General features: G+C 41.5%; 1 protein-coding gene across 3 annotated transcripts in view; it reads right to left on the bottom strand.

Moving 5' to 3' along the window:
* Positions 1-17,815, bottom strand: part of UNC13C (unc-13 homolog C) — a 908,495-nt gene that overhangs the window by 535,064 nt on the left and 355,616 nt on the right. For all 3 annotated transcript variants that reach the window (XM_044279668.1, XM_044279669.1, XM_044279667.1), the window contains one exon: positions 16,214-16,383. In XM_044279668.1, the coding sequence (XP_044135603.1) occupies positions 16,214-16,383 (170 nt within the window). The remainder of the gene's footprint in view (positions 1-16,213; positions 16,384-17,815) is intronic.

Raw genomic sequence — 17,815 nt, 5'->3', positions numbered from 1 at the left:
TCTAAAAGGATCCCTCTTACAGGGAGCTACTCAAAGCAAGGTCAGTTTGCTAGGATTAAAGAAACCCAGAACTTCTTTTGTTTGTGTCAAATAATAGACATCTTTCCAATCAAAGCAGTCTGAGATCATATAATAGCCAGACTATCCACAGTATTCAGTGATGGCTAACCTTCAGCACTCCAGCTGTGGCAAAACTACGACTCCCAGCATGCTCCATTCATTTCTATGGAGTTCTCAGAACAGCCAAGCAAGGGTACATCTTGGGAGTTGTAGTTTTACCACAGCTGGAGTGCCGTAGGTTAGCCATCACAGGTATAGGTCATCATTATCACATCAGCAGGGGCCAAATGCCGGCACCCCTGCTGATCAGCTGTTTCAGGGAGCCGCTGGTGCTCAGTTGAGCAATGAAGGCTCCCAGCTGCTTTCCAAGGACAGCGCTGTACATTGTATAGTGGCAGTGCATGGTATTGCAGCTCAGCCCCACTGACTTTAATGGAGCTGAGTTGCCAAATGACCGATGTACAGTGATGTCACTGGCCTAGGAAGAGGCTGCAGAGCTCAAGGCCCCTTCTAACAGCTGATCGGCAGGGGTCCCAGGTGTCACACTCCTGCAGATCCGATACTGATGATCTGAAGTCATAAATATATTTTCCTGGATAACACTTTTAACCACCTAACTGCTTTTTCCAAGTTCAGGTCAGGCAGTGGGGAAATCACTTAACTGTTCTGTCCGAGCTGGGCTTGGGCAGTGGGTTGAGGGGGTATGGCTGCTTTAGATGCTGCTTTCTCCTGAATGGTATCAGCTAGAAACATTGCATTACAGGCTTTCATACAAGAGCAAAATGACAGCTAAAGTCCAAGCAACAGAGGAGAAATCACTGTTAGAAATCGAGTCAGGAATAATGGCGGGTAAAATCTGCTTTTACGTTCACTTTCAGCTGCATTCACAGTGATATCTTCCCCTGTACTGAACATATTGCTATCATTCTGGTATCGCATGAAAGCACCCAAATACATCCATATCTTTCAAACAATGCCCACAGCTTTCAAACAAAGTCCATATCTCTAGCTTGTCCCAAACCAGAGATATGAGCAGTTAAAGCAAGACCCCCCCCCCCCATCAATCTGGAGGAGAATGAGGGAGCAGTTAATATATATTATAGAAATGTGACATTATCATCATCATTGTGGTGACCCAGATAATAAAATTATATTAATTTTACCACACAGTGAACGCCATAAAAACAATCCACAAAACAATGTAAAAATTGCAGTTAAAAAAAATCTTTCCCGCCCAAAAAATAATAATGAAAGTTATTCAAGACACTATATATATCCTAAAATGGTTTCTAAAAAACCTACAACTAATCCCACAAAAAAAATGAAAAAGTTATGACTGCTAGAACACAGAGGGGGGAAATATTATTGTGCTTAAGGCTAAAATAAATGATATCACTAAGGGGTTAAAATGCAATAGTATCGGGGGGCGTGGCCTGACCGAGCTCGATGGCGGCTGCTTGTTAGCAGAGCTCTCGCCACCAGAACCCATCTTAGCCTCTATAACAGCACTTTCCTGACATCGGCATGAAGATCCAGTCGAAGGAATTCATGCAGAACGTAACAGGGAATAGAGAAGACCCGAACCCGACCTCTGACATGGAGAAATACTTAAGTAAATCGTCCTCACAGCAGCCGGCGCGGCCCTCCAAGATGGCGCCAAAACACCACGGCGCGGCCTCAGGAGATCCCGCTCCTTCTCAGGTGTCTAAGGTACTGCGGGGGGCTGAGTCATTGGGTGATAACACCTCACCACATAGCGAAGAGAGGTCTGACCTTACTAGAGAGTACCTGGAGGGAGCCCTACAAAGGGCGCTTACCCCACTTGCTGCGGACCTAGTGTCCATTAAAACGGACATTCACCAGATCGGTGACCGGGTGGTGATGTTGGAGCAATCCCAAGATGCCATGATCACATTTAATTCGGCGGTGAAAGACTCCCTGCTCTCACACACTAGGGCAATGAATACACTCCTGCTCCAGATGGAAGATCAGGAGAATAGGAACAGGAGGAGAAATATCAGACTCAGGGGTCTACCAGAGGCTGAAGATAAAGCAGACCTGTTCCAAGTTATGGACTCCCTCTTCCACATGCTGCTCGGCCCAGAGCAAGCAGCACATGTCACTGTTGAAAGGGTAAACAGAGCCCTAAAGCCGAAACCAACATCTCGGGATAACCCAAGGGATGTAATATGCGGTATACTGAGTTACAGAGACACTGAGTTAATATTACAAGCGGCAAGGAAAGCGGGAGAAATAAAGCTTCAGGGAGTCAATATCCAGATATATCAGGACTTGGCAGCATCTACCTAACAAAAAAGAAGATTAATGAAGCCACTTACAGATCTCCTACGCTCAGCCAAATTTCCATATAGATGGCTCTTTCCTTTTGGGATTTTAATCACAGCGGGGAATCGCCGAATCACCGTGCGGACGCCTGAAGATCTACAGCCGGTTTGGGAGGCGCTGCAACAACCACCACTCAAAATGTCTTCCTGGATGCCCATTCCACACATGGAGGACTTACCACCGCTCCCTTCTGTGTCGGGATGGATGAAGCCGAAAACGCAGAGATCCGAGAAGAATAAGAGGGCAAGGCCACAAGGAGATCCAGATTGAGGGTTTGCTGCTAACATATAATGCCTGTTTTCTTCTATATATGAGACTTCTGCTGTATAGGAATACTTACTATAGGAGATGCCTGTTTTCTTCTTCTTTATGTCAGTGGTAGCTACAAGGATATATATGGACAGTCTTATATCATTTGGTTTCCAGAATTGGTGTCAGCTGGCTGTCTTACTGTCCCCTTTCTTTTAATATATTGTGCAAACTGCATGTTTCTACTAAGTTGAGCGACAAATCACGCTTATGTCTTTACACCTTTTTTTTCCTTTTTGTTTCTTTTCACTCTTCTTTACACTTCTTTTTGCCCAGAAAAAATTGTTTTGTCAGGATAGTTTTATTATCACTGAGGCTAGGAATTGGGGTTCTGGGCTGGTTGGGATACACATGGTATTATCATGTGAAATCCTTCTTTCTCCCCCCAGCTCAAGATTCCATACAAACCTGGAATCATTTTCAAGTTATGATTATTGTTATACACTGTTATGTGACTTGTTAGGTACAACTTGGAGGTCTGGTCGGATAGGCAAATTTAACTTGCTGAATGTCATTTATTTAGGATGGCTCCATTAACTTTATGTTTAACCACCCTTAATGTACACGGTTGCAATGATCCGAAGAAACGCAGTAGAATATTTCAGATTCTCAAAAAAGTCGGGGCAGACATAGTGCTCCTTCAGGAGACCCATTTCTCCCACTCACACATTCCCAATCTCAGCAACTCCCCTTTTAACATTTGGTATCACGCTACCTCTGGTAGTTCTGCGGCTAGAGGAGTCGGTGTCGGTTTCAAACGAGGCACCCCCTTTACACTACACTCTGAAGTGAGAGATCCAGAAGGGAGATATCTATTATTGAAAGGGGAATTGGGTCACCTCACAGTTACAATCTGTAACCTATATGCGCCCAACGTGAAACCGGTTAGTTGGCTAAAAGACGTGCTTGGCAAGATTGGTGCATTTGCTGCAGGCATACTATTGGTAGGAGGGGATTTCAACCTCACCCTGAACCCCTTGCTTGACTCCTCTACCCAAAGATCAGCCGTCTCATTCCGCGCTCTCAGGTCAGCCCAGACACACCTTAGATCTTTGCACCTTAGCGATGTTTGGAGGTCGGCGCATGGTGACAGGCGTGATTACACGTTTTATTCCAACCCCCACAAAACATATCAGAGGTTGGACTACCTCTTTGTGCAGGACAAGTATTTGCCAGCAGTAAAATCCTCCACAATCCATAATATCACGGTCTCTGACCATGCGCCGGTCTCCACTGTCATTTGTTTCCCGGAGTTATGTGGTAGGGAATGGACTTGGAGGCTTAACCATACCCTTATAGATTCACAAGCCCAGGTCGATACCATATCGCAAAAATTACAGACGTACTTTACTATAAATGCAACGCCCAATATGTCCCACACAATATTGTGGGAAGCGCATAAGGCGGTAATTAGGGGTGAATTTATTGCGCTGGGATCCCATATTAAAAAAATGAGAATGAGGAAAATGTCTGACCTGTTATCTAGTATAGCTAGGCTGGAAGCGTCACATAAACGCTCGTGTGCTCTTAAAGATTTTGAAGAATTAATAGTTAGGAGACGAGAACTACAGGAACTGTTAAATACTAAAGCGTCTAAGGCCTACTTGAAAGTAAAGCATAAACATTATGTCCACGGAAATAGGGGAGGTAAGATAATGTCCGCGCTTATTAAGAAACGGGATGACCAAGTTTTTATTAAATGCATGAAGTCACAGGAAGGGCCTATTACGACAGATACTCAAAGAATATCAAAAATCTTTAGGGATTATTATCATGAACTATATAATCTTAGACGGAAGGAACAAATATAGCACGTAGAGAGGAAATAGAAAATTTCTTAACGACATTGAATTTACCGGTCATTAATGACTCCTCTAAAGTATCACTGACAACACCTATTACTCTGGCTGAGGTGAAAAAGGTACTAAATACGACTCCATCGGGCAAGAGCCCGGGTCCTGATGTGCTTACCGTGGCTTATTATAAAAAGTTTTTTTCTGTCCTTGGACCACAATTGGTAAATTTATTCAATGCTCTGCTAAATGGGACCCCCCCTAACCAAACAGGCGTTGGAGGCGCACATAGTTGTACTACTAAAACCAGGTAAAGACATTGAAGTCCCAGCTAGTTTTAGACCGATCTCTCTGCTAAACGCAGACGTGAAATTATGGGCAAAAATTCTGGCAGCTAGGCTCTCCCCTTTACTTCCAGGGATTATATCCCATGAACAATCGGGCTTTGTGGGGGGCAGGGAGTGCAGAGACAGCACCTTTAGAGTTCTACAGGCCCAACAACTTGCTTTGAAACAGGGGAAAAAAGTCATTTTTCTCAGCACTGATGCCGAAAAGGCATTCGATAGAGTGGATTGGGATTATATGAAAGCCTCATTGCTGAAGTTTGGCCTACCCCCTCAATTTGTAGAGGCGGTGCTGTCTTTGTATTCTAACCCCTCTGCAAAAGTGCAAGTGAATGGTATTTTGTCTCCTCCCTTTATGATAACAAACGGGACACGTCAAGGTTGTCCGCTCTCGCCCACGCTATTTATTATGTGCTTAGAGACATTCATACAGTCTCTGAGACAGGATCCTATGATTAAAGGCCTTAGAGTAAATAGGGATGAGCATACTGTTGCTGCGTTCGCAGATGATATGCTTATATTTCTAACAGAACCTGAAGAGGCATTACCGGCTCTCTTAAGACAATTGGATAATTATGGCTCCCTGTCCAATTTTAAAATTAATCTTTCCAAATGCACGGCGTTGGGTATAAACATCTCCCAATCATCCGTGGAAAAGTTTGAGAAGGAATTCCCGTTTACATGGAACAATTCACACATTAAATATCTGGGTATTAATGTAACAAAGGATCCTAGCCAACTGTTTCACCAAAATTACTTGCCACTATTTGCCAGTATTAAACAACAATTAGCTGAAATAAAGATCCCCTTCCTGTCGTGGTTAGGGAGGAAAAACTTATTAAAGACATACATCCTGCCTAAGTTGTTGTACACTTTACAGGCCTTGCCTATACCCCTACCCCAGTCATTTTTGGCAAAGATACGTAGCCTTTTTTCCTCTTTTGTGTGGGGTGGCTGCAGACCCAGGTTGGCGTATAAGGTTCTCACTAAACCTATATTTAAGGGAGGTTTTGGACTTCCGGATGTGGCTACATATTACAGAGCTGTTCAACTCAGATTACACTCTGAAATTAGCAACCCTATGAACACCAAACTGGGCTGTAGATTAGCCAGGAGCTTATTAGGACACGGGAGAGTAGCAGCCTTATGGGATCCTAAACTGGCAATGAATAACAACATGGGTAAAAAAGGTCTAGATCTCCTGAGAGGAGTCAGGAACACCTGGTCTAAAGTATCAACACTCTTGCGCTCTCCCCCTTGCCTTTCTCCGTTTACTCCCATTGGCTATATCCCCTACCTGGTAGTTCAGGGTTTCCAAGATGATTTGGGCCTGTGGAGGGCATTAGGCGCTGTGGCAATAGGAGATGTATTGAAAAATTGGATAGTCCCTTCCATTCACAGCATAAAATCAGATTTCCCTCATATTCCATGGTCAACTATGCACTATTCACAGTTTTCGAGAATTTGCAATCAATACCTAGCTTGCACCCCTAATAAGCTTGATCCTACTTGGTACGATTCAATGTTATTACAACAAATGGGCAAAAAAGGATGCGTTTCCAGGATATACAGGTCCTTCTCAAATAATTAGCATATTGTGATAAAGTTCATTATTTTCTGTAATGTACTGATAAACATTAGACTTTCATATATTTTAGATTCATTACACACAACTGAAGTAGTTCAAGCCTTTTATTGTTTTAATATTGATGATTTTGGCATACAGTTCATGAAAACCCAAATTTCCTATCTAAAAAAATTAGCATATTTCATCTGACCAATAAAATAAAAGTGTTTTTAATACAAAAAAAGTCAACCTTCAAATAATTATGTTCAGTTATGCACTCAATACTTGGTCGGGAATCCTTTTGCAGAAATGACTGCTTCAATGCGGCGTGGCATGGAGGCAATCAGCCTGTGGCACTGCTGAGGTGTTATGGAGGCCCAGGATGCTTCGATAGCGGCCTTAAGCTCATCCAGAGTGTTGGGTCTTGCGTCTCTCAACTTTCTCTTCCCAATATCCCAGAGATTCTCTATGGGGTTCAGGTCAGGAGAGTTGGCAGGCCAATAGAGCACAGTGATACCATGGTCAGTAAACCATTTACCAGTGGTTTTGGCACTGTGAGCAGGTGCCAGGTCGTGCTGAAAAATGAAATCTTCATCTCCATAAAGCTTTTCAGCAGATGGAAGCATGAAGTGCTCCAAAATCTCCTGATAGCTAGCTGCATTGACCCTGCCCTTGATAAAACACAGTGGACCAACACCAGCAGCTGACATGGCACCCCAGACCATCACTGTCTGTGGGTACTTGACACTGGACTTCAGGCATTTTGGCATTTCCCTCTCCCCAGTCTTCCTCCAGACTCTGGCACCTTGATTTCCGAATGACATGCAAAATTAGCTTTCATCCGAAAAAAGTACTTTGGACCACTGAGCAACAGTCCAGTGCTGCTTCTCTGTAGCCCAGGTCAGGCGCTTCTGCCGCTGTTTCTGGTTCAAAAGTGGCTTGACCTGGAGAATGCGGCACCTGTAGCCCATTTCCTGTACACGCCTGTGGATGTTTCTACTCCAGACTCAGTCCACTGCTTCCGCAGGTCCCCCAAGGTCTGGAATCGGTCCTTCTCCACAATCTTCCTCAGGGTCCGGTCACCTCTTCTCGTTGTGCAGCGTTTTCTGCCACACTTTTTCCTTCCCACAGACTTCCCACTGAGGGGCCTTGATACAGCACTCTAGGAACAGCCTATTCGTTCAGAAATTTCTTTCTGTGTCTTACCCTCTTGCTTGAGGGTGTCAATGATGGCCTTCTGGACAGCAGTCAGGTCGGCAGTCTTACCCATGATTGTGGTTTTGAGTAATGAACCAGGCTGTGAGTTTTTAAAAGCCTCAGGAATCTTTTGCAGGTGTTTAGAGTTAATTAGTTGATTCAGATGATAAGGTTAATAGCTCGTTTAGAGAACCTTTTCATGATATGCTAATTTTTTTAGATAGGAATTTTGGGTTTTCATGAGCTGTATGCCAAAATCATCAATATTAAAACAATAAAAGGCTTGAACTACTTCAGTTGGTGTGTAATGAATCTAAAATATATGAAAGTCTAATGTTTATCAGTACATTACAGAAAATAATGAACTTTATCACAATATGCTAATTTTTTTAGAAGGACCTGTATAACAAATTACTAGATGATGTAGGCCCTAACAGACCCTGGTTTATAACCCACTGGGAAAAGGATCTGAATATCACCTTCGATGATGGCATGGTAGATAAGATTTTAGGTCACTCTCATGGATACTCAAGATGTATTAGAGTCCAAGAGAACGCTTATAAATTGGTTACCAGGTGGTACAATACACCTGCAAAACTTCACGCCATGGACCCCTCACATTCGGATCGGTGTTGGAGATGTAGGGAAAATATAGGAACTCTAATTCATATCTGGTGGACCTGCCCCTTGATATCCCCATTCTGGGATATGATTTCTAAATGTGTCCTAGACATGGTCCCCTCCTTGTCACCTTTGACCCCATCAGTGGTACTATTAAACTTGTCCAGTGAAAAATATATACTTACCAAGCATTCCCTGCTGTCTTCTCTAATAGCTGCGGCAAAACTGCTGATTCCAATGTATTGGCTTACCAATAAAACACCGGGGATAACAGATTGGATAAATAAGGTTCAGGAGATTCGCCTATTGGAGGAGATGTCCAGTTGGGAATCATTGTCACATGACAAACATTTGCGTGTGTGGGATCCATGGCTGAAGTGGCGTGCTAACTGTTCAAATGCCCCAGCGTCTCAGTTAACATCTACTACCAGTGAAATTAACAGTAATTAGAAGGGACCAACGCCACAGGTAGACATATACTGTGTTTTTGGGGTGTGGGATACATGGAGGTGGTGTTGATATCTGTAATGATGCTATTCAGCCAATAAGTAGGGGGAAAAAAGGGATATGTTTATCCTGGTACGTACTCGCCCGCTTCTATTTGTTAGGAGGTGGAATGGATCATATAGATGTATTCTTTTTCTTGGGAATGTGACTTACATGTCATTGAAACTATTGAGCGTTATCAAGAACGTATTATTTTGATGTCAAATGTGAATCTTGAGAAATCTGTATCAGACCATAGATGTACCATTTTGTTATGTTTTCATTTATGTTATCATTTATCATTTATTATAGTCAGACATGCACTTTATTAATGTCTTAATACAAGATGAAAATAATAAATAAAGATTTGTTAAAAAAAAAAAAATGCAATAGTATCCCCTGAGTTGTGCGCCAACAAGATTTACTGCAGACACACAATAAAAATCTACAATTAAAAAGTGACATTTTTGGGAGGGTTTTCCCAATTTTAACGTGACTGTTAAGAGGTTAAGCTAGCCACCTATCTTTCTTAATGGTTGTCTGCAACTGAACAGGAGGTTTTCACACTAAATAAGAAGCTACTGTTGCATGCTTGTACTGTTACTTGCTGGGTGATTGCTTTTGGTTCTTAAAGCGGTTCTCCAGGAATTAAGAAAATGGAAAAACTTAAATGTCACTTTATGGTAAATATATTTCCAAATACCTTTCATTAGTTAGAACGAATAGTTTTGTCTAGGGAGCAATCATTAGGGGGAAAAAATGACTGCCGTCCTATGAGTACATTCAAAACCTGTCCTAATCATACAGGAAGAGAGTTACTTCACAACACTAAGATAAAGAGCTGCCTCATCCTACTCTCTGCTCTACTTGTCAGGGATTATGATCCTGCATACAGGTGAATCTCTGGGGAATGGAGTTCATGAGGAGACATTAGAGGAGGATGGGGTGGGGCTAAAGAAAAGCAGCACTTGCATAACTTTACATTTATCCACATTGAACCTCATTTGCCTAGTTGATGCCCAATCACTCAGAATGTCCAAGTCAGCTTGTAGTTTATGAACATCTTCCATAGACTGTACAGTACTACATAGCTTAGTGTCATCTGCAAAAATAGAAAAGGTGCTATTAATCTTGTCCTCAATATCATTAATAAATAAATTAAATAATAGAGGGCCCAGCACTGATCCTTGGTGTACACAACTTATAACCAGGGACCATTCTGAATAGGAATCATTGACCACAACTCTCTGGACACGGTCCTTCAGCCAGTTTTCAATTCAATTACAAACTATACTTTCCAAGCCTATAGACCTTACTTTACCTATTAAATGTCTATGAGGGACAGTATCAAAAGCCTTTGCAAAATCCAGAAACACTACATCCACAGCCGCCCCTCTGTCCAGGCTACTACTCATCTCCTTATAAAAACAAATCAGGTTAGTCTGACAACTCCTGTCCTTGGTAAACCCATGTTGGTTTCACTTATAATATTATTTACAGTTACATGCTCCTCTATATAGTCCCTTAAGAGTCATTCAAACATTTTTCCCACAACAAAAGTTAAACTAACTGGTCTATAATTACCTGTGAAGGACCTAGATCCTTTTTTTGAATATGGGCACCACATTTGCCTTGCGCCAATCACTTGGCACTGTACCAGTACCTAGAGAATCTTAAAAAATTATAAACAGGGGCACAACAATGACTGAACTGAGCTCTTTAAGCACTCTTGGGTGTAATCCATCTGGACCCAGAGCCTTGTTCACATTTACCTTATTTAACTTATCTTGGACCATATCTACATTTCGCGAATTGAGTATATTACTGGATGTACTAACAGCCCCAGCACCAGAGATATCAGTTCCTTTCTCTTCTTTTGTATATACAGAGCTAAAATCCCCATTTAGTAACTCTGCCTTTTCCTTATCTTCAGTGACTACCTCCCCTTTACCATTATTTAGGGGACCTACCTGCTCGGATCTTGGCTTTTTAGCATTTATATATTTGAAGAATTTTGGGGGATTTGTTTTGCTCTCTTTTTTCACCTGCTGTTTATTTTGTATTTTTGCTAATTTTATCTCCTTTTTACAGTTTTTATTAAGGCTTTTGTAATCTTCAAACGGTACAGGTGACCCCTCAGATTTGTATTTTTTAAATGCCCTTTTTTTTGTCTTTTATTGCCCTTTTTACAGTAGCTGTAAGTCATGGGGGAAGGGGATGGGGGTTTGATTTGAGCCATTTATACCTAAAGAAATAAATGGTTAAGTGCAATTACTCAATGTGGATTTAAAGCTCTCCCATTTATCCTCAGTATCATTATGTGACAGTACAGACGTGGACAAAATTGTTGGTACCCTTTGGTCAATGAAAGAAAAAGTCACAATGGTCACAGAAATAACTTTAATCTGACAAAAGTAATAATAAATTAAAATTCTATAAATGTTAACCAATGAAAGTCAGACATTGTTTTTCAACCATGCTTCAACAGAATTATGTAAAAAAATAAACTCATGAAACAGGCATGGACAAAAATGATGGTACCCCTAACTTAATATTTTGTTGCGCAACCTTTTGAGGCAATCACTGCAATCAAACGCTTCCTGTAACTGTCAATGAGACATCTGCACCTCTCAGCAGGTATTTTGGCCCACTCCTCATGAGCAAACTGCTCCAGTTGTGTCCGGTTTGAAGGGTGCCTTTTCCAGACTGCATGTTTCAGCTCCTTCCAAAGATGCTCAATAGGATTGAGGTCAGGGCTCATAGAAGGCCACTTTAGAATAGTCCAATTTTTTCCTCTTAGCCATTCTTGGGTGTTTTTAGCGGTGTGTTTTGGGTCATTGTCCTGTTGCAAGACCCATGACCTGCGACTGAGACCAAGCTTTCTGACACTGGCTAGTACATTTCTCTCTAGAATTCCTTGATAGTCTTGAGATTTCATTGTACCCTGCACAGATTCAAGACACCCTGTGCCAGACGCAGCAAAGCAGCCCCAGAACATAACAGAGCCTCCTCCATGTTTCACAGTAGGGACAGTGTTCTTTTCTTGATATGCTTCATTTTTTCGTCTGTGAACATACAGCTGATGTGCCTTGGCAAAAACTTCGATTTTTGTCTCATCTGTCCACAGGACATTCTCCCAGAAGCTTTGTGGCTTGTCAACATGTAGTTTGGCATATTCCAGTCTTGCTTTTTTATGATTCGTTTTCAACAATGGTGTCCTCCTTGGTCGTCTCCCATGTAGTCCACTTTGGCTCAAACAACGACGGATGGTGCGATCTGACACTGATGTTCCTTGAGCATGAAGTTCACCTTGAATCTCTTTAGAAGTCTTTCTAGGCTCTTTTGTTACCATTCGGATTATCCGTCTCTTAGATTTGTCATCAATTTTCCTCCTGCGGCCACGTCCAGGGAGGTTGGCTACAGTCCCATGGATCTTAAACTTATGAATAATATGTGCAACTGTACTCACAGGAACATCTAGTTGCTTGGAGATGGTCTTATAGCCTTTACCTTTAACATGCTTGTCTATAATTTTCTTTCTGATCTCTTGAGACAGCTCTTTCCTTTGCTTCCTCTGGTCCATGTCGAGTGTGGTACACACCATATCACCAAACAACACAGTGATTACCTGGAGCCATATATATAGGCCCAATGGCTGATTACAAGGTTGTAGACACCTGTGATGCTAATTAGTGGACACACCTTGAATTAACATGTCCCTTTGGTCACATTATGTTCTGTGTTTTCTAGGGGTACCATCATTTTTGTCCATGCCTGTTTCATGAGTTTATTTTTTTACATAATTCTGTTGAAGCATGGTTGAAAAACAATGTCTGACTTTCATTGGTTAACATTTATAGAATTTTAATTTATTATTACTTTTGTCAGATTAAAGTTATTTCTGTGACCATTGTGACTTTTTCTTTCATTGACCAAAGGGTACCAACAATTTTGTCCACGTCTGTAGCTGCTCCCAGTCTATGCCCTGAAATGCTGCCCTCAACCCATGGAAATTAGCCTTTTTTTAAATTCAGTGTCTTTGCTCTGCCTGACAGAGTTTGCTTCTTATAGTTTAGGGGGAATATAATTATATTGTGGTCACTATTACCTAGTGTTTCTCGAACAGTAACATTTCCAACAAACTCTGCATCATTAGAAATTACTAGATCCAACAGAGAATTGCCCCTAGTTGGAGCTTCTACAAACTGGCCCATAAAATGGTCCTTCAGAAAGTTCAGGAATTTTCTCCCCTTTGCGGTTGAGGCAGAATTATGACCCCAGTCAATGTCTGGGAAGTTAAAATCTCCCATTATGACCACTGTACCAGCCTGTGCAGCCCGCTCTATTTGGTTATATAGTTGCATTTCTATCTCCTCTGTGATGTTAGGGATCAATAGATTACACCAAGTATTATTTCTGTGTTTAAATCCCTTTGAACTTCCACCCATACAGTTTCCACATCCTCACCATCCTCACCTACAATTGCCTCTTTCACACTTGTCCTCAGATCACTCCTCACATACAGGCACACACCACCTCCTTTTCTATTGGCCCTGTCTTTCCTAAAAAAAAGACTCCATCTCACCAGCTCCTTATCACCACAGTCTGTCCTGTCCGTCCTCTCTGTACTTCATGTCTACTCATGAACTAAATTTCCCAGAGATTAAGCTAAAGTTATTATCAGCTGTATAAATGATCATAATCCCTGACAAGTGGGAGAGGAGGTTAAGAAAGCTCTTTACCTCAGTGTTGTGAAGTAACTTGTCCTGCTATGGGATTAGGACAGGTGGTTTTGTGTGTACTAATAGGACAGCAGTCATTTTATTTCTCCTAAGGCCCCTTTCACACGAGTGTGAGAGATTAGGTCTGGATGCATTCAGGGTGCGTTCAGTGAAACTCGCACTATTTTGCAAGCAAGCTCAGTCAGTTTTATTTGCAATTGCGTTCAGTTGTTTAGTTTTTTCCGCGCGGGTGCAATGCGTTTTGATGCGTTTTTCACACGCGTGATAAAAAAAAGGTTTACAAACAATATCTCTTAGCAACCATCAGTGAAAAATGCATTGCATCTGCTTGCGGATGCAATGCCCTTTTCACACAGCCCCATTCATTTCTATAGTGCCAGCGCCGTGTGAAAAAATAAGAATATAAAACATGCTGCGATTTTCATGCAACGCAGAAGTAATGCGTGAAAAACAACGCTCATGTAGACAGACCCATTAAAATGAATGGGTCCGGATTCAGTGCGGGTGCAATGAGTTCACGTTCCGCATTGCACCAGCGCGGAAAACTTGCTCTTGTGAAAAGGACCTAATGATTGCTCCCCAGACAAAACGAGCCATTATAACTAACGAAAGGTATTTGGGAATAGATTTATAATAAAGTAATATTTAAGTATATTCATTATCTTAAATCCAGGAGAACCCCTTTAATCGTTTCATTAGTCTCTCACTTTCTTTTTGCAGGATATCTGCAGACAATTGGCTTTCTCTGTACGTGTCTCTACATTTGCCCTCCAGAAGGTTTACTTGATTTGCTATATTGATGTTCTCAGTCTGCTCTGTCCTAGTTTCCTCTACCATAGCCTTGGATTAGAACTAGTCCCCCATCCTTACTCAATATTGTTATCTCCTTCTCCTCTTTGGTCAGCATTTGAATGTTTTAGTTTCCAAGCCACGTAACTTCTGTCTTTGCTTAAATTGTTGGTACTTCACATAAAGCATTTTAAAGTGGTTATTATGCTTATATATGCTTAGTATGTCAATTGCAGGGCACCTATATGGGTTGAATGAATCAATAAAGAAATAAAATCTTTTCATTCTTTCAATTCCTGAATTGCTGTAGTCAGACAATCTTTTGATACAGTTCTCCTAGCTTCTGTAAGAACTATTTCTCAGTTCATACTTAAAGGAACAAACAAAACATAAAAACATAAACAATCTGTCATGTCTAGTGCAGGGCCCAAGAGGATGGTGCATGACAATGGGGTTCAAAGAACACCAAATTGTAAGAGTGTCATGCACCCCCTAAATTTTGCCCAGAGTTTTTCCTCTCTGACAACATTACTGTTTTATTAATGGGGTTTTGCCATCACAGACAATGGGGGCATATCACTAGGATATGCCCCCATTGTCTGATAGGTGCGGGTCAAAGAGAATGGGGTGGGGGAAAGTAGCATTGGCTCGGCTATTTCCGTCTGACCCATAGAAATGAATGGGAGCAGGAATACCCCTTTAACTACTTACATTCTCCTTGTAATAACAATTCTAGAATCTTTTCATATAACTATGAATTTTTGTTGTGCTATTCCTCAGTTACTGAAGTTAATTAATTGCCAACAGTCAGCAATGAAGGTTCATCTGGGTGTTACCAGTTGGGGATGCATCTATGCAGAGCCTAACACTATTCAACCAGTTTATGCTGGTCTAAGAGTGTGCAGGGATGCACCCCAACTGGTAAGACGGACATTTATTGCAGACTGCTGTCATTTTATTTACTCCTAAAAGATATAATAGAGGAATAGCACAGTTTATAGTCATAAGAATAGATGCCCCAGAATTGTTATTATGTGTTAATGCATGCTATACACAAGACTCCTAACTGGCTAGTTCACTGCATAGCAACAAAGTTCAAGGGAGTCTGTTAGCAGTTTTGACCATGTGAAACTGCTCACAGCGCTAGGTAGAGGCTGGTGAGAGCAGGAAAAACATACTTTTTCTGGACCTTTAATTATTAGGAGTAGTGCGAATATGAACATTTATCCTGCCAGGCTTGGCTTCTACAAGTTCATTGGAGGTAGTATTTCACTGTGAATTGCTCCCTGCTCTCTGCATTGAGCTGCTTCATAGTCCCACCCCTATGCTCTACGTGACACCTGTAGCATTCAACCTGCAGACCTATACAGTGGTCTCTCAGAGAAGGGGGTAATCGCTATGAAGCAGCTCAGTTCAAAGATCACTTCACACATAAGTGCTGAGCAAAATCTGGCAGACGTTACGTTTATATTCGCACAACTCTTGATGATAGTTCCACAAAAGACATGTTCACCCTGCTTTACCCGTCCTTACCCAGAGCTGTCAGCAGTTTTGCATGGTCAAAACTTCTGGAAGATGCTGATTAAATAATAGCATTTTGGTTGTTTGAGCTGCCACTAGAAGGAGGTAAAAAGCTTACTGCACTATGTTTTAGTATTTAGTCCAAGTACGTAAAAAATAAATAAAAATCCTATGCACCTAGGACAGTTGGGGGCAGACAGAATTGCATTGTTTCAAATCTTAGATATACAACCCTGACTCTAATGAGTATATACTATGGCATATTTAGGTTAAACATGGAATTGTTCAGTGATGATCCAACAGTTTCCAAAACTCATGTACATGATACACAGAAAAAGTAAATATTTCTTGTTATATATTTTTCAAAGGCTGCAACATTGCAAAGGGGATTATTGTGGCCCTTAAATACAAAAGTCAATTCTTATGGTCATCACTCACCTAAATTGTACCAGACATCCATTTCACCACTGAGTGTTCTCACGTCTACGAAAGTTTGTCCAAGGAAGTCATCTGATTCTTTCTTGAAGTGTTGTTTTACTCTTGACTTTATGTCATCATCTTCATCCCAAACTCTCACTTTTATCCGGTCTGTGGAATTGTGGCATTCGCTGTGAAGAAAATAAGGGAAACAAAATATATTTGAATAATATCTTTGTTGATTGTATTGGTTTTTTATTTGACATATTTCAGCTCTGAGGCCGAAGAACTATGAATGCTGCTGGGTGTGGACCCACTGTATATGGTTTGACTTTGGGTTAGTCATAAGGGCGTTATTCTGGTGATCTCCTGTTTTCACCCTTAAACCCCTATATCTAGCCTTCACTGCAGGGGACCAACCAGGCCACCACCTCTTGGAATAGTCCCTCTCAGTATAGTTGCCAACTGACCCATGTGGGTCAGAAACACTGGTGCAAAGCCCCAAGCAGTCAGCAAGATACTTGTAGTCGATAAACAGGCCGAAGTCAGGGCAGGAAACAAAGGGTCAGTACGGTAGACAGACTAAGGTCAGTGTAAGCAGCAGAGTAACAGAGTCAGTAAACAGGCAGAAGTTCTGTATAAATGAAGACAGTCATATTAGTACACCTTAACTGGTTAAAGTAGTAAACAAGGAACCCAAACTCCGGCAAGGAGTGAGAGGGCAGACCAATATTTGTAGCAGACACTGATTAACAAGTTGCTGGTCAACTGCACACTCAGCAGGAAGTGAGTTGTGATAGCAAAAATGGAGTAGGAGTAGTTCTTCATATTTCGTATACTTTTGACCTGAAATTTATCCTCAGCACTGACAGGAATAGGAGCAGAAACAGAGGGTCTACAGTAACAGCTCCACACTAGAGGTCTGATGAGGGACACATGGAAGGAATTGGGACCAGTTGGAAAAGGAAAATGGCCCAGTTGAACAGCAGAAGGTAGCCCCAGCAGAGGAACAATGTGTGCCATCTTAGAGAAATGGTCCACAACTACCCAAATCACTGTACATCCAGAGCAAGAAGGAAGGTCTGTAATTAAATCAATCCTAATGTGCTGCCAGCATCAGTAATTGGTAAAAAAAAAAACTTGTAGTCCAGCTGGATTTTGTTTTGTAAACTTGTTGTGGGAGTAATTTACAAAGGCAAAAATAAAATCCTGGGCATCCTGATGGAGAGTTAGCTACCAATAGTTCCTGGAGGTAAGTTCAATGGTCTTAGGAACTCCTGGATGACCAGCCAATTTAAATTTCCTTCAACTGCCTGAATTGTGATAGGGAGAGCATGGACACACATCCTTCACTACTTCAGAAAAGACACTCCCCTTGCGCTTTCAGCTTGATATAAATTTGGCAGAAAAATACATAGAGATAGAGATACAGGGTTGGTGCTAGCTTTGTTAGAAAGAGGTTGTCACGTACTATATGAAGTCTGAATGTAATTTTTTTACATTAGTCATGGGATAACCTCTTTAATGTTCTTATCTCTTGGACAGAAGTGCAACAAAAAATTAAAACAGTCAATCATCCTTGACAGGTTTGAGTTGCTGAGCAAACTAGAGATATATCAGATT

This window comes from Bufo gargarizans, chromosome 2 (assembly GCF_014858855.1).
Source record: "Bufo gargarizans isolate SCDJY-AF-19 chromosome 2, ASM1485885v1, whole genome shotgun sequence".
Classification (NCBI taxonomy): Eukaryota; Metazoa; Chordata; class Amphibia; order Anura; family Bufonidae; genus Bufo; species Bufo gargarizans.
This window is presented reverse-complemented; position numbering and strand designations above follow the sequence as displayed.